At 41.3% G+C, this 26,040-nt stretch overlaps 1 protein-coding gene across 4 annotated transcripts in view; it reads left to right on the top strand.

The window, feature by feature from the left end:
* The window catches only part of sfxn5 (sideroflexin 5), a 129,824-nt gene that overhangs the window by 63,832 nt on the left and 39,952 nt on the right, over positions 1–26,040 (top strand). For 2 of the 4 annotated variants that reach the window (XR_010006523.1, XR_507685.3), the window contains exons 12-14: positions 504–589; positions 23,978–24,095; positions 24,460–24,551. Coding sequence is in view for 2 of the 4 variants with exons in the window: in XM_062981929.1 (XP_062837999.1) it covers positions 504–589; positions 23,978–24,095 (204 nt within the window). In the remaining 2 variants the exon portion in view is untranslated. The remainder of the gene's footprint in view (positions 1–503; positions 590–23,977; positions 24,096–24,459; positions 24,552–26,040) is intronic. The other 2 variants (XM_062981929.1, XM_008123078.2) reach the window with 1 other exon arrangement.

Genomic DNA, 26,040 nt, shown 5'->3' with positions numbered 1-26,040 from the left:
CAAGAGAATAGGCTCAGTTTGTGGATTCAACCACAATCGCTTCGTTCTGCTAATCTAGCACTCCGACGTAGAATCTGCCTTTGGGGCCTATCTGTTTTGAAAGACGCTCTCCTATCAAATGCTGAATTCTCTGGAGAGTCTGGGAGAGTTGCCTCTGACTCAAGGCCGGTCGTAATTGGGCCTGGCACATAAACATCAATAGGAAACCCCTGGAAAGGGAGAGAAACTTGCTGAGCTGGGAAAAACTCCTCAGCACTTGATCAGTAATGGCTGCGGGGTCAGGGGTTACAGGGGCCAAAGGCACCTGAGACATCACAGGGAGTCTAGTTGAGTCTCCTTCCCAGAGGCTGGAGGTCCATCTGTTTGGAGATCTTTGATAGTGGCTTCCTTCCTAGCGGAAAGGAAGAAGGGGGTTTGACTGGATGGCCATTGGGTGACCCTTCCAACTCTATACTTCTGTGATTCCGTGACCATTGCCTCCTGTTCCCCTTCCTTCCTTGCAGGCGCTCTTAGAGACGGCCCTCACGCGGGTGGTCCTGCCGATGCCTATACTGGTTCTACCTCCCATCATCATGTCTCTGCTAGAAAAGTAAGTCTTGTCAGAGTACTTGTTAATGTCGTGAAATGTTAACTCATTGTTAAAGCTAGAGTAAGTGTGCTATGTTCCAGCAAGCGTTCCAGCAGAGGAATGGTTAAGTGCATAGAAGTAGATTTACTGCATAGAGTGACATGATTCAGCTTCTGACATTATGTAGCAGGACATAAATCACTAGATTGGAATGTTGGTAGGAGATAACTTTGCTGATAAGGTGCTTTGCCAGTTGCCATTAAGCTCTGTTGTAGATGAGACATGTGTGTTAGCTTCTCTTTTTGTACATAGCTGTAGATAACATCAATAAAGGTTTTGAACCGCCGAGATCGGCTGACAGCTTATTTTTCCGTGGGACTGGATTAGAATGCCATGTCTTCGGAAGGAGAGCAATTGAGACGAAGAAGGTGATTATGTCTCAGTGGACCTCTCACACATTGACAAGTCTGTGGGATGGAGGCAGTGGGTGCTGGGGAGGAAGGGAGAGGGTGAAATCCTTCTGCTCCGTAGAGATGTGAATGTCGCACCTCAGGTTAGCTTCACCTTGTTATATACACCAAACTGCACACAGGTTGAAGTCTTTTTAGTTTATTAGAAAATATAAGATAAAAGGTTCTTTAAAAGCAAAAGTAACGTTCCAAAAATGGTTACAAAATAAAGCCTTAGAGAATAAATCCAGAAATCATGAGGAATAAAGCAAGGTCCCAATAGAGCATGACAAAGTCCTAAGAACATGAACACAAAAGCTGCAAGGTAATCCAGGAAAATAAGAGCTTGCTTCGTGGTTGAACGAAAGTTGCTTTGACAAAGGTTTGTCTCCAAACACATTGCTTTAATGCCCTTTGCAAAGCATGAAAGCATTTCTCTGGCCTCTAACCTCCCTCTTGTTTGCAATTCTCACACTCCTCCGAACCCTGAATTCCAACGGTCACCTCGATCTAAGGAACCTGTTTCGTCAAGGTCAGCCTGCTCGTTAGTTTGCTGAGCCTCGTTATCAGACTGAGAACTGTCCTCCTTTCCCAAGTCCATTTGCACCTGGCTAGTTTCAGTATCAGCAACATCATTCCTTGCTGTGGGAAAATGAACTTGCACTCCCTGTTCCTCATCTTCTACAACAGGGACATTTTGAACCTGATTGTGAACCTGAATCCCATCATCCTCACCAGAGTCAATCTGAGGTTCCAGCTGAGTCACAAGAGTGAAGGAGGAGGAAGAGGAGGGATGGCACAGAAAGGCCTTTGGCAAGGTCACCCATGACCTTCCTGCAAGCAAAGAAGTCCAATGTGGGCCAGGCAATGCTACTATTAGGTGGATCTGTAATTAGTGAATCGACCGAACCCAAAGGGTGCTTCTTCCCAACGGTTCCTCTTCTTTATCCTGGAAAGAAGTGACTATTTATAATATACAATATAATTTACAATAATATATAATAATATGATATATTGTATATACATATAATATTGATAATATTATAATGTGGTATGATATATTACTAATAATAATAATAATACAATATAATAATATTAATTATATATTACATATTACATGTACCATTACTAATAATATTACAGTATATTGATATAGTACAATATAGTAATTTAATGAACGTATTTTGCTATGCTATTAATATAGTAGTAGTAATAATAATAATAATAATAATAATAATAACAACTTTATTTATACCTGCCACCATCTCCCCAAAGGGACTCGGGGCAGCTTACATGGGGCAAAGCCCTAACAACATAATCAAATAAAAACAACATACATACAATTCACAATATAACAAAATAAAAACAAAATACAATATAAAACAGAGGTATTATAATAGTTAATAATATCAATTGACCATCAAATACAATTCTGTCATCTGCATGGGTGGAGGAACTGAAGCATCTATGCAGGAGTACAATAATGAGATAAAATGCATAGATAATAAAATAAGGACCTAATAAATACCGGATAATACTGTATTGTATGTAAATATACAGTAGTCTCGCTTATCCATCATAAACGGGCTGGCAGAATGTTGGATAAGCAAAAATGTTGGATAATAAGGCGGGATTAAGGAAAAGCCTATTAAACATCAAATTACATTATGATTTTACAAATTAAGCACCAAAACATCATGTTTTACAACAAATTGACAGAAAAAGCAGTTCAATATACAATAACGCTATGTAATAATTATTGTATTTACGAATTTAGCACCAAAACTTTGTATTGAAAAATTGATTACAAAAACATTGACTACTAAAAGGCAAACGGCGTTGGATAATACAGAATGTTGGATAAGCGAAGGTTGGATTAGCAAGACTCTATTGTAATTATATATTACATTTTACATGTAATATTACTAATAATATAATAATAATAATATAGTAATTTAATGAATGTATTGTGCTATGCTAGTAATATAATATACAGGGTGGTTGAGTAGCCATGAAGTTTGCAAAGTTTAAATTAAATGGTGAATAGGGAGTTCTTTTTCAAACACCCTGTATTGTATGTAAATATAATTTGTAAGCTGCTCTGAGTGCCCTTCGGGTGAGAAAGGCAGGATATAAATGTAGCAAATAAATAAATAAATAAATAAATAAATAAATATTTGGTGCCATAACGGGGGTCCAGTCCTGGGCCCAGTGCTGTTCAACATCTTTATTAATGACTTGGATGAAGGTTTAGAGGGCCTGCTGATCAAGTCTGCAGGTGGGACCAAATGGGGAGGGAGAGTGAATACTGTTCATATTAATTAACTGTTAATACTGTTATATTAATTCAAACACAGACTGGCTTGAAACTTCCCCTTTTGTAATGGTCACATGGTTTTATTTGTTTTAATTTGATTTGGATATCAGCTTTTATTTCTGTTTTATGTTTGATTTTTCTACTTGTTGTATTATATATGGCATTTAATTCTGCCTTTATGTAAGACCGCTCTGGGTCCCATTGAGGGAAAAGAGCGATATATAAATAAATAAAATAAAATAAATAAATACAGTAGAGTCTCACTTATCCAAGCTAAATGGGCTGACAGAAGCTTGGATAAGCGAATATCTTGGATAATAAAGAGGGATTAAGGAAAAGCCTATTAAACATCAAATTAGGTTATGATTTTACAAATTAAGCACCAAAACATCATGTTATACAACAAATTTGACAGAAAAAGTAGTTCAATACGCAGTAATGCTATGTAGTAATTACTGTATTTACGAATTTAGCACCAAAGTATCATGATATATTGAAAACATTGACTACAAAAATGGCTTGGATTATCCAGAGGCTTGGATAAGCGAAGCTTGGATTACTGAGACTCTACTGTAAATAATAAATACACCAGCAAAGGACAGGGTCAGGATGCAGAAGGATGAGAGAGCTGATTGCCCAAAACTAGCAAAATGAATTTCAACAAGGACTAAGGTAAGATACTTCAATGTGTTGTTGAAGGCTTTCATGGCCGAAATTATTGGCTTGTTTTGAGTATGGCCATGTTCTAGTAGCATTCTCTCCTAATGTTTCACCTGCACCTGCGGCAAGTATTCTCAGAGGTTCTGTTGGCAGTGAAGCAAGTGGAGTGTATACCCTCACTGACTGACTTTGCAAACTTCATGGCTACTCAAATGCTAATTCAAGCTTGCTAATTGCAACATTCACACTTGCTTCAAACAGAAATGGGTTCTTTCTCCCGCCCTGGACATTATTCCACAGCTGTATATATACATTCCACTTGCTTCACTGCCAACAGAACCTCTGAAGATGCCATTAGCCACAGATGCAGGTGATACATCAGGAGAGAATGCAGCTGGAACATGGCCATACAGCACAAAAACCCCACAGCAACCCACTAAGATACTTCACTTGGGCAGAAAAAATGAAATGCAAAGATATCGGATGGGTGATGCCTGGCTTGACAACAGTCCATGTGAAAAAGATCTTGGAGCCTTTGTGGAGAACGAGCTGAACATGAGCCAAGAGTGTGATGCAACAACTCAAAAAGCCAATGGGAATTTGGGCTGCATCCAAAGGAGTCAAGTGTCCAGATGGAGGGAAGTCTTGGTGCCTTTGTATTCTGCTTTGGTCAGAACTCTTCACCTGGAATCACACTGTGTCCAATTTTGGTCAGCACAGTTCAAAAGAGATATTGACTCTAAGCTGGAAGGTGAACAGAGGAACAGACTAAAAGGATCAAAGGTCTGGAGACTATGAATCCCTATGAGGATCATCTCAAAGAGCTGAGTCTGTTTAGCCTGCAGAAGAGAAGGTGGAGAGGAGACAGGAGAGAAGCCATCTATAAATATATATGTGAAAGGATGCCATAAGGAAGAGGGGTAGGCTTCCCTTCTGCTGCCCTGGAGGCGAGGACTGAATGGAGACATGGGTTCAAGTGGCAGGAAGGGAGATCCCACATTAAACATTAGGAAGAACTTCTTAGAGCTGTTCAGCTGTGGAACTCTCTGCCTCGGAGTCCTGTGGAAGCTCCTTGGAGGCTTTTAACAGAGGCTGGATGGCCATCTGTCAGGGATGCTTTGATTGTGCTTTTCCTGCATGGCAAGAGGTTGGACTAGATGGCCTTTGGGGGGTCCCTTCCATCTCTATTATCCCATGATTCTAGGAGAAAACTATTTCAGAGACTCTCCTCGTGCCATTTGCCCCCGCTGTGGTTCATTCCGGCCAAAGGGCGACCCCTCCGGCCGCTGTGTGGCCCACCGTCGGCCCCTCCGGCTCGGGATGGAGGCATCGGTGCCAGTCCCGTGCGATGTAAACACGACCCCCCCCCCCTCGCCCCTCTCCGGATCCGTCAGCTGGGGCTCCGTGCGGTTAACTCCTGTCATATTTAGCTTAGCATCTCACACCTTCTCCGAGGCAAATGGCGTGCTGGAGCACGACACCCGATCACTCTTTTGGAGTTCTGAGAGCAACTTCCATATGGAAGGCTTTGCAGAACCTCCCGAAAGTGCCGGCGGCAGCTGCCACATTATGCAAAAACCGAACCACTAATCAACAACGTGCTGAAAGTTGAATGAAGGTGTATTTACAAGATCCCTGACACGCCGCGTCTGCAGAGCAGATGCACTGTCTACATAACTTTTTATTTGCATGTCATTTGGGAGGAAGAGCCCGAGTCGGAGCCTTTTCTCCTCTGCACTTTCCAAAAATGCTCTCTGCGTGGCGGCATTTTTGGGAACCCTTTTGCCAGCTAGATTCTAGGATCTCCCACCCATCGGGGACCCCTTTTCTTTCTGACTTTTTTTGGAGTGTGCTGAGAAAATACCGTCTTGAGGCAGGAAGGCCACTGGGCTGCTCTTCCAATGAAGGAAACGCGGGCTTCTTCCTTCTCCAATTTAACATAATGCTCTGAATTGAGAAAAGGAGGGATTGCAATATGCCAAGGGTCCTCAAACCTTTTCAACCGAGTGCTGGTTTGAGGTCCCTCCGACTGTTGGCAGGTCAGACTCTATTCTGAAAGAAACATGAACTGATTCCTCTGCACACTGGACATATCTTATTTGTATTGCAAAAAATATGAAAGAACTATGCAATAATTCAAGTGCAAAACAATTTTAACTAGCCTAAACTTACCAGTATTTCAATGGGAAGTGTGGGCCTGCTTTCGGCTTGTAAGAGAGTGAAGTTGATGAGGATTGGTGTGTTCTGTGGTTTCTGGGCTCCATGGTCGTATTCATGCCATGCAGCTGTGGACAAGTCTGCATAGGGATCACCAAACGCAGCAGCATCCATACACGAGTCAAAGAACACGAAAGGTGTTGGGGCTCAGCAGCAAGATCCTGAGGATTTCTCAGAGGACAAAGGGGGTGATGGGTTCCCCATTGAGGAGTCTCTGAGTGATTGAGGTGAATTGCAGGCCTGAGATTAGAGTGAGACAGATTAGAGTGGATTCCAGTGGTTGCTCATTAGCAACAGGGGAAAAGTCAGTTTCTCTTGGGAAATCAGCCTTCAGCAGATGGGGAATTTCTCTCTAATATCAGATTAGGCCTCCACACAGAGGGAGTGAAGGATAAATTTGGCATTCAGAAAGACTCTGAGAAGTCCGTATTTATTTATTTATTTATTTACAGTATTTATATCCCGCCCTTCTTTCTCACCCCGAAGGGGACTCAGGGCGGATTACAATGAACACATATATGGCAAACATTCAATGCCAACAGACAAACAACATACATTAGACAGACTCAGAGGTATTTTTAAAAAAAACATTTTTCCAGCTTCACGATTCCGGCCACAGGGGGAGCTGTTGCTTCACCGTCCAGTAGTGGCTGTACTTCCTCATTCCTTTCCTCATGTTTTGCTGGCAGTTTTATGGTGTTGTAAATTAGCCTCCCGCATAAAGCGTCCCTAAATTTCCCTAATTGACAGGTGCAACTGTCTTTCGGGGCTGCATAGGTCAACAGCAAGCCGGGGCTATTAATGGTTGGAGGCTTAACCCGACCCGGGCTTCGAACTCATGACCTCTCGGTCAGAAGTGATTTATAGCAGCTGGTTACTAGCCAGCTGCGCCATAGCCCGGCCCCAAGTGAGACCCAAGTGTCAAAGGCATAATCTCATGGCTTCTTGATCGGGCCTGGGTTTCAATTAAGTGATGTTTACTTGGTGTCTTCAGAGCATACAACGTTGCCATAAATTCAAGTCCGCATTTCAGCTCTCCAGCTCATGATTCAAGTATCCTGTGTTTGCCTATGTTCCTGAGAGAGTTTTGCCTTGGGAAAAGTTCCTGTTTTCCTGCTTATGGATTTATGCCTATGTCCTTGACGTCCTTAATTTCATGTACCTTGCTATTCTAGACTATTGATCTTTTGTATATGGACTACTGCTATTTTATAGTTCTGTTTCCACTGCTCTTTGAGAAATGCCCCTTTCCCCCTTTTGTACCTGCGTTTCCTAATAAACCGCAATAGTTAGAATATTGGTCTCTGGTATAGTGTTGGGTGAAAAGGTGTCTCATGGCTAGATTGCAACAGAAGGCGCTGCAGAGCACTTCAGCCAGAAAAATCAGCAATAGCAGAGCATATGATCAACCAAGCTGGGCAGAGAATATTATTTGAGAACACAGAAATTCTGGAGCACTCTGACAACCATTATGTCAGACAACACAGAGAAGCCATTGAAATCCACAAGAAGCAGGTGGACAATTTCAACAGAAAGGAAGAAATCATGACAATGAACCACATTTGGCTACTACTATTGAGAAACACCAGAATCAAGACAGTAACTAATGAATGCCACCCAGGCAGCAAGCAATCAATAGCCAGTGAACACCACCCAGGCTAAGGATATCTCCAGGCAGTAAACAATACAAAGGGAACAAAGGCCTGCCTACTTCTGTGTAGATAAATAATTATTATTATAATTATAATTATACTTTATTTTTCTATCCCGCCACCATCTCCCCAAAGGGAATCGGGGTGGCTAACATGGGGCAATGCCTAAAACAAAACAGAATAAAGCAATTACAATGAATATCAAAACAAAACAGTAATAACATAAATCAAATAAAATAAACAATTTAAACATTATAAAAATACAATAAAACACAAAATCAGAACAAAAGCGTAATACAGTAGAGTTTCACTTATCCAACACTCGCTTATCCAACGTTCTGGATTATCCAACGCATTTTTGTAGTCAATGTTTTCAATATATCATGATATTTTGGTGCTAAATTCATAAATACAGTAATTACTACATAGCATTACTGCGTATTGAACTACTTTTTCTGCCAAATTTGTTGTCTAACATGATGTTTTGGTGCTTCATTTGTAAAATCATAACCTAATTTGATGTTTAATAGGCTTTTCCTTAATGCCTCCTTATTATCCAACATATTCGCTTATCCAACATTCTGCCGGCCCGTTTATGTTGGATAAGTGAGACTCTACTGTAATACAGCATCAACCACTGGAGATAAAAAGGGTCGGGCATATAGAACACAATATCCAAAACTTTAATAAAGTGCATAAACAAGTGAGTCAACTGGGATAATATGGGATAAGGTAAGGTAGGAAGGGATTAAAGTGCTAAGAAGTAATGTCTCGGTGAAAGGGTCTATCAGGTTGGTGAATTAATCAAATGCACACTGAAATAGCCATGTCTTCAGCTGTTTCACAAAGGCAGACAGGGTTGGAGCCAATGTCCTCACTAATTGACTATGCTATCTTCATGGTTACTCACATACTCATTGATGGATCCCACTCAATGCATGCAAATCCAGGTGCCAATTGCACCCTTCAAACTTGGTTAATAGACATTTGTTCTACCTCCCACCCTGGACAGTCCACGTTTATATACTCCACTTGTTTGACCACAAGATCCTCTGAAGACGCCAGCCACAGATGCAGGCGAAACAGAAAAAAGAGAATATGCTGCTCAGACACATTGGCCATACAGTCTGGAAACCACAGAACATCCAATGATTCTGGCCGTGAAAGCCTCCAGCAATACAGTACTCACTTATCCAACATAAACGGGCCGGCAGAACGTTGGATAAGCGAATATGTTGGATAATAAGGAGGGATTAAGAAAAAGCCTATTAAACATCAAATTACTATTGTGGCTTCAAGCTGGTTCCAGGGTTTCCATATAATCATTTGGGTTTGAAGCTGCCTTACATGATCGTTGTAGCTGCTGTGCCCTAAGACACAATGGAGCCATGGATTCAAATGGCAGGGAAAGAGATTCCACCTAAACATTAGGAAGAACTTCATGTCTGTGTTGCTTTCCTTCCCGTTTTGCACCTCCTTCCTTCCTTCCCTCCCTCCCTCCCCTGATTCCGGTTAATGAATTCATTGTTGTTTCCCGACTCTTCTCCAGAGTCGTAACTGTGTTAGTCTGTTGTAACGAAACCAGCAACGAGGGAAGGCACCCCGTAAATTTAGACAAACTTATCTAAATTCTCCCACGGATTCTTTTACACCTGTCACTCCGCTCCCCTTGTTTTCATCTTGCAATTCAGTCCCATTTTACCAAACTTAATTATTTAATTAAGTTTTATTGTATTTTAATTTTATTTTAGTTAACTACTAGCTATGCCCGGCCACGCGTTGCTGTGGCATTGTCTGGTGGTGTTGGTGAGAACTTGTTGAGGTAGTGGTGGTATTGAATGTCTGTTGTTTGGTTGTCCTTATGTTTAGTATGCATTTGGTTGTTTGTGTACTGTGAAAGTGGTGAGGGTTGAGGGGGTCTATGTCCCTGTGTATTATTGTATAGTATTTATACGTTGTCCATGTGTTGGGAATGCTTGGATTGTGTCCTGCTGCAGAGTAGAAAGGGTTGGGCTGGATGGCCCTTAGGGGTCTCTCCAGACTCTTGTGCCTGTCCCCTGGGCTGAGTGCATTGCTAGGAGACCAAGTGGGTGGAGCTTAGCCCTGTAACTGGCAGCAATTGGATAAAAACAATTATTCCTCTCTCTCTAATTAGGACTTTATTTTTCTTTTCTTTTTGTTGTATCAACCTAGAGCCGTGGATGATGGGTTGTGTTGTCAAATTTCGAGGTTGGGGGGCCTGTAGTTTTGTTGTTTTGTCCGCTGCCCTGATGCCATCACTCTTTTATATATATAGATTGCAGTAGTTTTAGGATAGGGATTCGTGTCTATTTGTGTATTTTTGTGTTTTGTCTTGTTGTTGATATGTTCAGTGGACTAATCAGTAGACCGAGCTCTTTATCTTTCGTGGAGGCATCCTGCTTCTCCTCCAGTGGACAGTCTTGGAAGCCACCAGTTCAAAGGGAAATGAAACCCAAAGTTTCACACAGCAGTAATTGTTTCAGTAGCAGGAATGAACAAAAGAGGTCACCTATGATCTTCTTGCAAACAAACTAGTCAAATGTGGGCTAGACAATACTACTGTTCGGTGGATTTGTAATCAGTTAACCGACCAAACCCAAAGAGTGCTTTTCTCCAAGGGTTCCTCTTCATCAGGCATGGGCAAACTTTGGCACTCCAGATGTTTTTGGACTCCAACTCCAACAGTTCCCATAGCTTCAGGCCTCTCCCTTTCACCCTCAGCCGCTTAAGTGGAAAAGGAAAAGGAAGGGGCCTGAGGCTGTGAGGAATTGTGGGAGTTGTAAGTGGAGTGTATATATACCTGCGGAATGATGTCCAGGGTGGGAGAAAGAACCCTTGCCTGCTTAAACCAGTGGTTCTCAACCTGTGGGTCCGCAGGTGTTTTGGCCTTCAACTCCCAAAAATCCTAACAGCTGGGATTTCTGGGAGTTGTAGGCCAAAAACACCTGGGGAACCACAGGTTGAGAACCACTGGTTTAAAGCAAGTGTGAATGTTGGAATTAGCAAGCGTGAATAGCCTTGAATAGCCATGCAGCTGCAAAGCCAACCAGTGAGTCTATCTGCATAGAGGCATCTGCTTCTTGGCAGGGGGTTGGACTGGATGGCCCATGAGGTCTCTTCCAACCCTATGATTCTATAGGTAGCCTGGCCTCTGTTGCCTGGAGGCACCCTCTGTTTGGGAGTTGTCCACTGGCCCTTCATTGTTTGCTGTCTGGAGTTCTCTTGTTTCTGAGTGGTGATCATTATTTACTGTGTTTTTTTAATACTGTAGCCGTATTTCCTCCTTTCTGTTGAAATTGTCCATGTGCTTCTTATGGATTTCATTGGTGTCTCTGTGTAGCCTGGCATGGTGGTTGTGAGAGTGGTCCAGCATTTCTGTGCTCTCAACTAATATGCTGTGTCCAGGTTGGTTCATCATGGGCAATGCTATAGGTGACTTCTCTGGTTGAATTAGTCTTCAGTGCTTTTCACATTCTTTGATTCGTGCCTGGGTATTGCTGCATTTGGGGGTCTCTTTGTAGACTTCTTGTCCTCACCTGCATGGTACACGATAAGACTCCTGCAGTGGTGAGAGGATCCCTTTCATCCTTTGCAGAACGTAGCATTTTTTGGTGTGTCTGTAGATTGTTTGAAGGCTGTGTTTCTTCATCAGCTTCCCAATGCGGTCAGTGGTTCCCTTGATGTCTGGCAAGAACACTTTTTCTCCAGGTGGATCTTTGTCTTTGCTCCTATGGTTTGTTCTTGATCTTGCAGCTCTTCTGATGCCTGTTGTAGAATACATACCCGTTGGCCTGTAGAGCTCAGTTTAGGTGGTTCAGTTCACCTTCGCAGATCCTGTTTGCATGGTTTGCCAGGCCTTTAATTGTGCTTCTTTTTGTGCTTCATATGAATCCTATTTGAAAGAAAACTTATTGACCCTACACTGGGATAGAGTCTTACAATATTTTGTAAAATTTACATAAAGTATACAAAGGTAGCCATTTCTGATCCTGGATCTTTAGTTCTCCAAGATGGACTTCCTTGCCTTATAGAGACAACATACCCTGTTTCCCCTAAAATAAGACATCCCCAGAAAAGAAGACCTAGTAGAGGTTTTGCTGAATTGCTAAATATAAGGCCTCCCCTGAAAGTAAGACCTAGCAACGCTTTTGTTTGGAAGCATGCCCAACGAACAGAACACCAGAGCATGCAGGATCGGTAAATGTACGTACCACAGAGTGTTGTACATGGAAACAATGGTAGTAACAAGAAATTCTTGATCGGATTCACAGTTTGTCTGGTTATGCTGGTTTGCGTTGACAACTACTGTACAGTATACAATAAATGTTCATTTTTTTATTCAACAATAAATGTGAATTTTTCTTCATGGAAAAATAAGACATCCCCTGAAAATAAGACCCAGAGCATCTTTGGGAGCAAAAATTAATATAAGACACTGTCTTATTTTGGGGGAAACACGGTAGTCAGTGAATAGTGGCAGGTAATGGCACTGTTTATTAGGGGGTGCAAATTTTTTTCTTAGTCGTCGTAAGTCAGATCAGATTCGTTAAATTCGTATTTACGACATGCTGTCCGACATGTGCCAAAAAAACTTAAGAATCCAAACTCACCCAATTCTTTTCCGTTTGCATTTTGTAAAACTCGGAAGCCTCCCAAAGTCAGTTTTTTTTCAGTTCAAGGAAGCAAAGCAAAGCCAAAAGCCTGCCTTTCCTCTTTAATTGAATGGCCTCTAACCATGAGGAGAGGGAAGCAGCAGGGAGGAAGCAGAGTTCATTGGGAAAGAGACTGAGAAAGCACAGAACTCTGGGAAATGTAGTTTGGGAAGGCTAGGAGCCCTACGCCAGAGAACGCAAAAGCTCCTGCCCTGAACTACATTTCCCAGAATTCTTTTCAGCATCGGAAGCCCCAGTCAGGAGAGGGAGAGATGTGTTCCTCCGTCGCAGCAGCCGGTTCCCATGAATGGTTGAATCTGCAAAGAGGACGGACTGGTTGAGACTTCTAGTAAGTAAATCTCTGTGCATGGCCTTGTTAGAGATCGTAACTTTTTGGAAAACCAGAATCTCCATAACCTTTTGGAGAAAAATGGAATTCACAACCATTTGAAAATCATAACCTTTTGTAAAAGTATGATCTTCTAGAGAAAAGCCAAAAACTCGTTTGAGTAAAATTTTCTCTTCAGTGGTATATAACCACATGTACTTGTGCAAGGAAATTGGGCTTTTCAGTTGTTAGATTAATAACCTGGTTGTCTGATCTATTATGAACAGAGATTATGCCAATGCACGAAATATAGCAGTTCTTCAGAAGTGTTTCTTTTTAGTGCCCAAAAACATCTATTCTCGCATAAAACATCTTGTTTCTATATCATGCTCTCAAGAGACAAAAAGAAAGTAGACTTCATTAAAAGTAACATAGGTGGTTTACTCACAACCTTCATGTATTCAGCATGCATGTGCATAACTTATCAATCCAGTTACAGATAGGATTTGAAGTAGTTTCTCTGTGGAGATGCCATATGAGACATCTTTCGTATAATCAAGAGCAACATGAGTTTGCTCTTAACAGTCCAAAGTCTACAAGGCGTCTGATGGAGTTTTTCCTCTAAGCAGTTAGAGATCTAAACATGGCGCAAGCATTTATGTTTTTCTAAAATGGAGTCTAAGCTTTGAGCAGTCCCGGATCTTATCATGTGGTCTGCAGTCCCTCTCACAACCTCAAGAAACATAGAGTAAAGGGAAAGCTGCATACCAAAGCATACATGTACAGTACAGTAAGTAGACAAAATCATATAAAGTAGAGTCTCGCTCATCCAACCTCCACTTATCCAATGTTCTGTATTATCCAACGCAGTCTGCCTTTTAGTAGGCAATTTTTCAATACATTGCGAAGTGTTGGCGCTAAATTCGTAAATAGTGTAATTACTGTAGAGTCTCACTTATCCAAGCCTCGCTTATCCAAGCTTCTGGATTATCCAAGCCATTTTTGTAGTCAATGTTTTCAATATATCATGATATTTTGGTGTTAAATTCAATTAATTACAACATAACATTCCTGCGTATTGAACTACTTTTTCTGTCTAATTTGTTGTTTAACATGATGTTTTGGCGCTTAATTTGTAAAATCATAACCTAATTTGATGTTTAATAGGCTTTTCCTTAATCCCTCCTTATTATCCAAGATATTCGCTTATGCAAGCTTCTGCCGGCCCGTTTAGCTTGGATAAGTGAGACTCTACTGTATTACATAACGTTATTGTATATTGAACTGCTTTTTCTGTTAATTTGTTGCAAAACATGATGTTTTGGTGCTTAATTTGTAAAATCATAATGTAATTTGATGTTTAATAGGCTTTTCCTTAATCTCTCCTTATTATCCAACATTTTCACTTACCCAACGTTCTGCTGGCCCATTTATGTTGGATAAGTGAGACTCTACTGGACAAGCAAATTACAGCAGAGTCTCACTTATCCAAGCCTCGCTTATCCAAGGTTCTGGATTATCCAATGCATTTCTGTAGTCAATGTTTTCAATATATCATGATATTTTGGTGCTAAATTCGTAAATACAGTAATTACTACATAGTATTACTGTGTATTGAACTACTTTTTCTGTCAAATTTGTTGTATAACATGATGTTTTGGTGCTTAATTTGTAAAATCATAACCTAATTTGATGTTTAATCGGCTTTTCCTTAATCCTTCCTTATTATCCAACATATTCGCTTATCCAATGTTCTGCTGGCCCATTTAGCTTGGATAAGTGAGACTCTACTGTACTAGTGGAGGCTTGAAGACGCTTGCTACTGTATTTCCAACAGTAATTACTGTAATGAAAATGAAATTATGTTACTCTCATTATAGCAACTAAATTTTTTCTATCTACAGTAGAGTCTCACTTATCCAAGCCTCGCATATCCAAGCTTCTGGATTATCCAAGCCATTTTTGTAGTCAATATTTTCAATATATCGTGATATTTTGAGGCTAAATTCGTAAATACAGTAATTACAACATAACATTACTGCGTATTGAACTACTTTTTCTGTCAAATTTGTTGTATAACATGATGTTTTGGTGCTTAATTTGTAAAATTATAACCTAATTTGATGTTTAATTAGTTTTCCTTAATCCCTCCTTATTATCCACCATATTTGCTTATCCAAGCTTCTGCCGGCCCATTTAGCTTGGATAAGTGAGACTCTACTGTACTAGTGGAGGCTTGAAGAAGCTTGCTACTGTATTTCCAACAGTAATTACTGTAATGAAAATGAAATTATGTTACTCTCATTATAGCAACTAAATTTTTTCTTCCTATACTTTAGAAACACTTTAGAAATGAAATGCCAGTGCCCCCTTAATTTTGTATTAATTTTTAAAATATTTGTTTTATTGATTGTTTACATCGAAGGATGGGTGAGTGCGAGCTCTTTTAAGAATATGCCAGGTCCCCCAATGCAACTCTCAGCAATGCTGGGTGAAAGGAAAGCTAATTTAGTGCGGTTCCAGGTCCCCGCTGTCCTTCCAGGAACGTATTATCCATCCTGGAAACATGCTGGAAGCTGGCAGGATGCGAATGTGTGTAGCAGCAACCAGTCGGCTTTGGATGCCTTCTGCGTCTCCCTTCTCGCTGACCTCCCAGTTTACGCTCACAGCCTCCCACCGCTCCACTTGTGCACGAGTCTGTACTTTCCAGTCGAGGATGACACTTCCCTGAAGGGAGGCAGAACCATGGATGCTTATGCCGTAATATATATATTTTTAGCCCGCAAGGTCTCGCAAGAGTCCTTGTTAGTTTTTATAACTTGCAACTGCGTTCAAAGGGTTGTTTGCATGCCACCGCCAGGCTCTTCCCCCATCCTTCCTTCCTTCCAGCAGCAACGGTGGGGTTTGCATTGCGTTTCTCCCCCCGCCCCTTGCGCAGGGTGTACGCATCTACATCTTTCCATGGAGTGGCGCTCGCAGAAAGCAAGGAAGGAGAGAGACCTGGCCATTTGGTAGTGAAGGAACCAGAAGGGTCCCCGATGATTATGAAGCACTCAGCATTTATTATTTCTGCAGGAAATGTTGAACCATGGAATCTTAGTCCCCTTCTACACTGCCATATAAAATCCAGATTATACGGGGATTGAATGAAAAGTAATGCCCCCACCTTCATAATTCTTCAACAGATGGCAGTCCTGGTCTGCGGCACGTACTGCCTTGTTCAGTAGACTCTCCTCTGCAGTTCCATTTGGTGGGAAGCCTTAGCATTGAACGGTTGTGTTGTTAAAGTGCGAAGTATGGAACCCTGCGCAGATGGGGAAGCCTTAGTATTGAACGGTTGTGTTGTCAAAGTGCGAAGTATGGAACCCTGCGCAGACGGGGAAGCCTTAGCATTGAACGGTTGTGTTGTCAAAGTGCGAAGTATGGAACCCTGCGCAGATGGGGAAGCCTTAGCATTGAACGGTTGTGTTGTCAAAGTGCGAAGTATGGAACCCTGCGCAGACGGGGAAGCCTTAGTATTGAACGGTTGTGTTGTCAAAGTGCGAAGTATGGAACCCTGCGCAGACGGGGAAGCCTTAGCATTGAACGGTTGTGTTGTCAAAGTGCGAAGTATGGAACCCTGCGCAGACGGGGAAGCCTTAGCATTGAACGGTTGTGTTGTCAAAGTGCGAAGTATGGAACCCTGCGCAGACGGGGAAGCCTTAGCATTGAACGGATGTGTTGTTAAAGTGCGAAGTATGGAACCCTGCGCAGACGGGGAAGCCTTAGCATTGAACGGATGTGTTGTCAAAGTGCGAAGTATGGAACCCTGCACAGACAGGGAAGCCTTAGCATTGAACAGTTGTGTTGTTAAAGTGCAAAGTATGGAACCCTGCGCAGACGGGGAAGCCTTAGCATTGAACAGTTGTGTTGTCAAAGTGCGAAGTATGGAACCCTGCGCAGACGGGGAAGCCTTAGCATTGAACGGATGTGTTGTCAAAGTGCGAAGTATGGAACCCTGCGCAGACAGGGAAGCCTTAGCATTGAACGGATGTGTTGTCAAAGTGCGAAGTATGGAACCCTGCGCAGACGGGGAAGCCTTAGCATTGAACGGATGTGTTGTCAAAGTGCGAAGTATGGAACCCTGCGCAGACGGGGAAGCCTTAGCATTGAAGGGATGTGTTGTCAAAGTGCGAAGTATGGAACCCTGCGCAGACGGGGAAGCCTTAGCATTGAACGGATGTGTTGTCAAAGTGCAAAGTATGGAACCCTGCACAGACAGGGAAGCCTTAGCATTGAACAGTTGTGTTGTCAAAGTGCGAAGTATGGAACCCTGCGCAGACGGGGAAGCCTTAGCATTGAACGGTTGTGTTGTCAAAGTGCGAAGTATGGAACCCTGCGCAGACGGGGAAGCCTTAGCATTGAACGGTTGTGTTGTCAAAGTGCGAAGTATGGAACCCTGCGCAGACGGTCGGTCAATGCGACTTAAGCAACGTGCAGTCACTGAATTCTTGGCAGCAGAAGGTGTCACTCCAAAGGAGATTCCTCAGAGAATGCAAACTGTGTATGGTGATTGTGTTGATGTGAGTCCTGTGCGTCGTTGGGCAAGTAAGTTTAAAGATGTTGAGGTGGGAACATCTGACTTGCGTGACAAACAAAGACTTGGATGTCCTGTGACAGCAACCACTGGGTTTCACAAGCAAAAGGTTGACAGATTGATTCAGGACGATCGTCGTATCACTCAGAGAGAAATTTCAAGCATCATCTGCATTTCACAAGAACGTGTGGGTCACATGATTGCTTTGCTTGGCTCTCGGAAGATCTGTGCGCGATGGGGACTGTGAGACGCCGGTTGCGGAAACAGAGTGTTGACGTCTTCCGTGACGGCTTCAGAAAACCTGTTCATCGTTGGCAGAAATGTTTCCAATTTTCTGGTGATGGTGTGGAAAAGTGAGTAGTGGTAGTTAAAGAGCACATTCTGAGGATTATTTCTGCGTTTGATTTATTAAAATATTCTCATCCAAACCCAAATAACGAAGGTCAAGGCATTACTTTTCATTCAACCCTCGTAGTCTGGATTATATAACAGTGTAGGCTAATATAATATAATATAATGTGGATTATATGGCAGTGTAGAAGGGGTCTTAGAGTGAAAGGGATCAATGGCTTCAAATCAGAGGTAACGGGATTCCATCTGAACATTAGGAAGAACTTCCTGATTGTAAGAAGAGCTGTTCAACAATGGAACTCTCTGACTCGGGAGTCTGGTGGAAGCTCCTTTGGAGACTTTTAAATAGAAGTCAGATGGCCATCTGTTGGGATGGCTTTGATTGTGCTTTTCCTGCATGAAGGCAGAAATGGTTTGGACTGGATGGCCTTTGGAGTTTCTCCCCCCTCCAGGATTCTATAAAAGAACCACAAAGGCCAGCTAGCCCAACCCCGGTTCACCATAGAGGGATTCATATCTGAAATATTCCTGAATGATTTCAATCAGAATTTGGCCTAAAATGTCTCCAGAAAAAGGAGAGTCCACCTCCCTTTGAGGCAGCTCATTCCATGGTGGAAGCCTCTTACAGTAAAATAATTATTCCTAATGTTAAAGTACAATCTCTTTACCATAGAATCCTGGAATCCTAGAGTTGGGGGGGGGGGGGCTTCAGAGACCATCTAATCCATCCTTGCGCTATACAGGGAGGGAGGCCCACCTTTGAGGACCACCAAAGAAGAAGAGTCACCACTTTGCGTGGCGGTCCATAGCCCACTGTGACTCAACTCACGGAGTCTAGAAGCCTTTTCTCATGTTTAGGTGTAATCTCTTGTCTTGTAGTTTGCATCCATTGGTTTGTGTCCCAGCCTCAGGAATAGCAGGAAAATAAGCTGACGCCACTTTATAGATCAGGCATGGGCCAATTCATACTGGCTGTTAGGAATTGTGGGAGTTGAAGTCCAAAACACCTGGAAGGCCAAAATTTGCCTGTGCCTGGTCTTGGTGCCTCACCAAACTACAACACCCATGAGCCACAACACTTAAAGCAGTATTGAACTGCCTTCATTGTACAGTGCAGATGCACCTCTAAGGAAGCAATGAGTAGTTTGGGCCATTTTTGGACATATCCTTCAAAAACCACCAGTTCTTGAAGGCTATTCACAATCTGGAGCAAGCCTGTTTTCTGCTGCCCTGGAGACTAGGATGTGGTGGAGGCTCCTTTGGAAGTTTTTAATTAGAGGTTGGATGGCCATCTGTCAGGGGTGTTTTGAATGTGATTTTTCTTATAGGTTGTAGATATAATAAATAGAAGCTTTCCCACAGTTTCTGAACCAAGATATACCCTGCAGTATAATAAAGTGTCATTCAGGCTTGTGTAACAAGTAACAGTATCTTTACTTCAGTTCAAAAGATCAAATAGGGCAACAATATATACAGTAGTTTCTCTGAATTCACACAGAGAACAGAAGGAGTAAACTGTCCCTTTAAGCAATCTTTAAATGTGCCTCATTTGCTTTATAAATAATCAGGATTTGGAGAGTTGGCAGCCATTTCCTTCCTGACAATTTTCGTCAGCACTCTCTGAGGTGAAAGTGGCAGTTAAAACCGTTTGTCTCAGCAGCAAGCTAGAGACAGCAGCTAATCGGAATTCTGGCTCCTGGCTGGCTCAGCCAATCAGCTGTTGACACATGCCTTTCCAGGGGGTTGGACTAGATGGCCCACTTGGTCTCTTCCAACTCTAGGATTCTATGATTCCTGTTGAAATCTTCCATAATGACCCGTTCTTGCATCTTTGATTCTGGAAAAGCATCATTCACTGTCTCCTCTTTGGTGGCTTGCAATAAACTCCTGTTACAGTGGGTTTTGTTTTTAATTTCCTTTTCCATTTATCTTTATGTAAAATGTAGATTAATTATATACAACTGACTCACGAAACTGTTTGTGGATTGTTTGTCCTTGTTGCCGTGCTCGAGTCCCTTCCTTTCTTTCAGCGTAAGGAAGGCCGCATTGAAAGCCAGGGAGGACAAGTGAGGGGCCATGATGCAAATAAATGTCATATAATACCGGTGTGTGTGTGTGTGTGTGTGTGTGCATGGTCTCTGTGGCTTTGCGACTCCGTGTTTGCATCAGCCTCAGGTTCTTTTTTTGGCTCCTTGCAACTTGGAGCAGAGGAGGAGGAGAAAGAGGAGGAGGAGGAGGGGGTGGGCGGCCCAGGCAGCTAATTGTGACTCATTTAGGCTGAACTTTGCAAATGCTAGATATCCGAGCCCCAATTAAGACATTACACTTCAAGTGTTAATTAGGGCCCTTTTTTTCCCTTGTTCATCTTGAAATTAGGCTGCGGCTCCTCTTAATTAGGAGGCCATCGCCATTGTCATCCGAACTGGCCTGAGTTTAGAAACACCCAACGCGGAAGGAAGTGGCACCTGGGAGGCTAAATTGGCTGCTGATCATCTGTGGGGCCCCAATGAACAGAAGGAGGCCAAGGGGACTCCATAGAGAAGCCCCTCCCCAGCATTTGGGCAGGTCTCTCAGCCCCGAATCCGTAGGGCCAGCAGAGGATTCTCCCAAGGGCACGCTGGCCACTGCCATGGATGGAAGGAGAGCATCCTTGTGGCATTTGCCATCCAGGTTGCCTTATTTATTTATTTATTTATTTATTTATTTATTTACAGTATTTATATCCCGCCCTTCTTTCTCACCCCGAAAGGGACTCAGGACGGATCACAGTATATACATATAGGACAAACATTCAATGCCCATATACACATAGAAACAAGACAGAGACAGACGCAGAGGCAATTATGGTTGTCTTCTCTCTCTTTTTCCATTACAGTAGAGTCTCACTTATCCAACATAAACGAGCCGGCAGAACATTGGATAAGCGAAAATGTTGGATAATAAGGAGGGATCAAGGAAAAAGCCTATTAAACATCAAAATAGGTTATGGTTTTACAAATTAAACACCAAAACATCATGTTTTACAACAAATTGACAGAAAAAGCAGTTCAGTACATGGTAATGTTATGTAGTTATTACTGTATTTATGAATTTAGCACCAAAACATTGCAACATTTACTACAAAAACATTGACTACTAAAAGGCAGACTGCGTTGGATAATACAGAACATTGGGTAAGTGAAGCTTGGATAAGTGAGACTCTACTATACTGATTTTTATTGCTATAAAAGGGGAAAAAACCCATGAATCAACTATACTTAAGTGAGCAAACACATTATATATACAAGTCTACAAACGCAGTGAGCCCCAGTGGCGCAGTGTGTTAAATAAATAAAATTATTATTATTATTATTATTATTATTATTATTATTATTATTATTATTATTATTAAAGCACTGAGCTGCTGAACTTGCTGGGAAGGCCATTTAATTGCAACATTCACAATTGCTTCCAACAGACAAGAGTTCTTTCTCCCACCCTGGGCATTATTCCACAGATATATAAACCCCACTTGCCTTGTTTCCAATATACCTTACAATCTCTGAGGATGCCTGCCATAGATGTGGGTGAAATGCCAGGAGAGAATGCTTCTGAAACATGGCCATACTGCTCAGAAAACTCATAGCAACCTGGAGATAATTGTTTTGGAATCTTCTGGCAGTTCTCACGAGACTGGAAGAAACAGTATCAGTTCTCATGAGAACCTGCCCGAAGTGTAGGTAGAGAGAAATGTGGGAGGCAACTGTTTGTCTAGGTCAAGGGGCTTGGAATTACGGAGACAGGGCATGCAATAAAGACAGACAGGCTCGCTTTTCCCAGAGGTTTAGCGATAAGGAGAGGAAAAGCAGGTGTGTGAGAAATGATGTTATGGGAGGGACTGAGGCCCTTTAAAGTGATTCCTGCTGGTGCCATCCTTTGTGAGAACAATGTTGTCTTCAGGTGAACAGCTCTCGGTTTTTGGGTCCTATGTGGTTGCAATTCATGTATTCAAGTTTCTACATGTGTTCTTGCTTTTAGTTCCTGTGTGGCATAGGTTGCCTGCCTTGGTCTTGAAATTATGTACTTTTTTGACTTGACCTCCCCCATTTTATCCACTTATTCATTGATGGTGATGTTTGTTTTTATTACTTTATCTTTTATCTGGTCACTATGGTTTATACTGCATTTTTGTTTTTTAAATGTGTTCATTTTATTTGATTGTTATGTTTATACTGCTTTTAGTTATTTATACTGGTTTTAACTTGTTACATTTTGTTCTGTTTTGGGCTTGGCCCCATGTTAGCCGCCCCGAGTCCCTTCAGGGAGATGGAGGTGGGATACAAAACTAAAGTATTATTATTATTTATTATTATTTGGGTTCATACTACAGTAAAGTCTCACTTATCCAACATAAACGGGCCAGCAGAACGTTGGATAAGCGAAAATGTTGGATAATAAGGAGGGATTAAGGAAAAGCCTATTAAACATAAAATTACATTATGATTTTGCAAATTAAGCACCAAGTGAGAATCTACTGTACTGATTTTTATTGCTAGAAAAGGGAAAAAACCCATGATACAACAATTATGTTATGATTTTACAAATTAAGCATCAAAACATCATGTTATACAACAAATTTGACAAAAAAGTATTTTAATATGCAGTAATGCAGTCATGCCGGCCACATGACCCTGGAGGTGTCTACGGACAACGCTGGCTCTTCGGCTTAGAAATGGAGATGAGCACCAAGCCCCAGAGTTGGGCATGACTGGACTTAACGTCAGGGGAAAACCTTTACCTTTACCTAATGCTATGTAGTAATTACTGTATTTATGAATTTAGCACCAAAATATCACGATGTATTTGTTAATGTGGGATTTGTGTATTGATAGTGTTTAAATGAAATTTGTGTCTTGCCTGTATTGCATACTGATTGCATCATCCAGAGTGTACTATAGTCTGGAATGAGTTAATTACTAAGAAGCTGGGATGACCTTGATGTGTGGCTGGAACCAGGGAGTGTCCAGACACAAGTGTGTGTGCATTGCTGATTGCATCAGTTCAGTTCTGAGTTGAGTCAAGTGCTGTCTGCTAAGAATGAGAGTCAAGTCCTGTGTTCGTCTGCAAGTCTGTTTGTCTTGATTATTGCTGAAGTCAGTAAAACTTGTATATAGTTTTACAGCATCTCTGGGTGTCACTTCATTCTGCGTTCCACTGATTCCAGCTAACTACTGCTGTGCTGCAAAATACTCTGACAGTATTGAAAACCTTGACTACCAAAACATTGACTATTAAAAGGCAGACTGCGTTGGATAATCCAGAATGTTGGATAAGCGAATGTTGGATAAGTGAGACTCAACTGTACATTAATTTTATATATGAATTTTCCCCTCATATGTTTGCAGGTCCTTGCAAATCCTATATACATATAGATCCATGTACCTGTATATCTGTATCCATATATATATATACAGTAGAGTCTCACTTATCCATCATAAATGGGCCGGCAGAACGTTGGATAAGCGAATATGTTGGATAATAAGGAGAGATTAAGGAGAAGCCTATTAAACATCAAATTAGGTTATGATTTTACAAATTAAGCACCAAAACAGCGTGTTATACAACAAATTTGACAGAAAAGTAGTTCAATATGCAGTAATGCTACGTAGTAATTACTGTATTTACGAATTTAGCACCAAAATATCACGATGTATTGTAAACATTGACTACAAAAATATGTTGGATAATCCAGAACGTTGGATAAGTGAGACTCTACTGTACATTGTTTAACCTATTGATGGCTCGATTAATGTAATTTTATTGGTATCTGTTTTTATTTTGAAATTTACCAGTAACTGCTTCATTTCCCACCCTCGGCTTATACTCGGAGCAATAAGTTATCCCAGTTTTTGTGGTAAAATTAGGTGCCTCAGCTTATATTCAGGTCGGCTTATACTCGAGTATATACGGTATTTTTGCTAATTGACTCTGGAGTCTATATTTGAAAGGATTTTGGACTGTTGGCTATCTTGGAAATGACCTTTTGAGCTTTGATTCTCTCTTTTGCATTTGCTTATTGCTTTTATACGCGTTTTTAAATAAACTTTTACTTATTGGATTACCTGGACAGAGTTTGGTTTGTGGTGGAAAGGTGTTTCAGGGCTCTAGTGCAACCAGTTATTCATATTATTATGATTTGTCTTGCAGGACGTCCCTGCTGCGGTCCCGGCCTCGGCTGGTCCTGCCTGTCCACAGCCTCGTGTGCCTTGCTGCCTTCGGCCTGGCCCTCCCGCTGGCCATCAGCCTCTTCCCGCAAATGTCCGAGGTGAGTGGCCAAAGCGCTCCTTCTCTCTCCTTCTAATTTGCACACTTTTTCATTGGCAACGGGGCAAGTGTTGCTCTTGAAAGGCTCCAGAACAGGCAGGCATGGGCCAGCTTCGGCCTTCCCTCCAGGTGTTTTGGACTCGAACTCCCACAATTCCTAACAGCCGGTAGGCTGTTAGGAATTGTGGGAGTTGAAGTCCAAAACACCTGGAGGGAAGGCCGAAGTTGGCCCATGCCTGCTCCAGAGCCTTTTTATACACATTTAATTATCTATTCATATTGCATTTTCTTCTCCCCTGTTGTGTCTCCCTGGAGAGCATCTTACTCTGATTTTAATTTTTTGCCGTATTTTTATATTCATGTAGGAATATTTGGTCTCTAGAGCAGAGTCGAGTGCAGTGTAGCCAGTGCTATGTAGGAGCTTATGGCAGGAAGCAGGAGAGGAAAATATGCCAAGGTAAAAATAACCTTACTTTTTGTTACTGCAGGTAATACATTTTATATATAAGCATAATAGATAGGTAAATAAAGTGTCCTAACTTTGGTAGAAGAGTCCCTGGTGCTGACTCTGATGTCTATGTGTATTTTTATATTATTATTATTATTATTATTATTATTATTATTATTATTATTATTGACACAAAGACATGGTATGACACAGCAAACAAGATAGATATGCTGGATATTATTATTATTATTATTATTATTATTATTATTATTATTATTATTATTATTATTGTTGCCCCGCTTTATCTCCCCAAAGGAGACTCAAAGCAACTTGACATAAAAGCATTAGTACACAATTTAAAATATACCAATATGCAATCATTAAAACAGAATTAAACACAAACAGCACTAAAAAATATATAGTTGAAATCCATCAAAATATATTCAAAGTTAAAGCGTGTAAAGGCCTCTTAAGGCAGAGAGAATCCTCATGGTACTCCCATCTATATTAATAATAATAATAATAATAATAATAATAATAATAATAATAATAATTATTATTATTATTATTATTATTATTATTATTATTATTATTGTGATTTTGTGATACGAAATCCAGCATATCTTTCTTGTTTGCTGTGTCATACTATGTCGTTGTGTCAATAATAATAATAATAATAATAATAATAATAATATCTCAAACAAGAAGGGTAATAAAGCACTAACACAACTTTGGGAAGAAGGGAGAAGTAACCTATTCATGCAGGTAAGAAGCAAAATAGCTGGGATTACGTAGATCTAAGAAACAGGTGTGGAAAACAAGACAACAGGTGTATACCACAGGGTTTCCTCAATCCTTAGTTGCACGATATACAAGTGTTGGGGCTTCTTCACTTCTAACATGGGCAGTCCCCAGGTTATGAACAAGAGGTGGGTAAGAAACAACAACAACAACAATAATAATAATCTGACACGATATGAGGATTTAAAGATCGAACTGCAAAGACTCTGGCACAAGCCAATCAAGGTGGTCCCAGTGGTGACTGGCACACTGGGTGCAGGGCCTAAAAATCTTGGCCTGTACTTAAACACAATTGCCGCTGACAAAATTACCATATCTATCAGCTGCAAAAGGCCACCCTATTTGGATCTGCATGCATTATTTGCCAATACATCACAAACTTCTAGACACTTGCGAGGTGTTCGATGTGTGATCCAATACAACAGGCAGCATAGTAATCCTGTTTACTGTGTACACATCTTGTTGCGTTTCAAATAATAATAATAATAATAATAATAATAATAATAATAATAATAATAAAATCAGCCGCTATCAGGACCTCAAGATTGAACTTCAATGACTCTGACAGAAACCAGTGCAGGTGGTCCCAGTGGTGATGGGCACATTGGGTGCCGTGCCAAAAGATCTCAGCCAGCATTTGGAAACAATAGACATTGACAAAATTACGATCTGCCAGCTGCAAAAGGCCACCCGACTG

Source organism: Anolis carolinensis, chromosome 5, assembly GCF_035594765.1.
Source record: "Anolis carolinensis isolate JA03-04 chromosome 5, rAnoCar3.1.pri, whole genome shotgun sequence".
In the NCBI taxonomy this organism is placed as follows: domain Eukaryota; kingdom Metazoa; phylum Chordata; class Lepidosauria; order Squamata; family Dactyloidae; genus Anolis; species Anolis carolinensis.
This window is presented reverse-complemented; position numbering and strand designations above follow the sequence as displayed.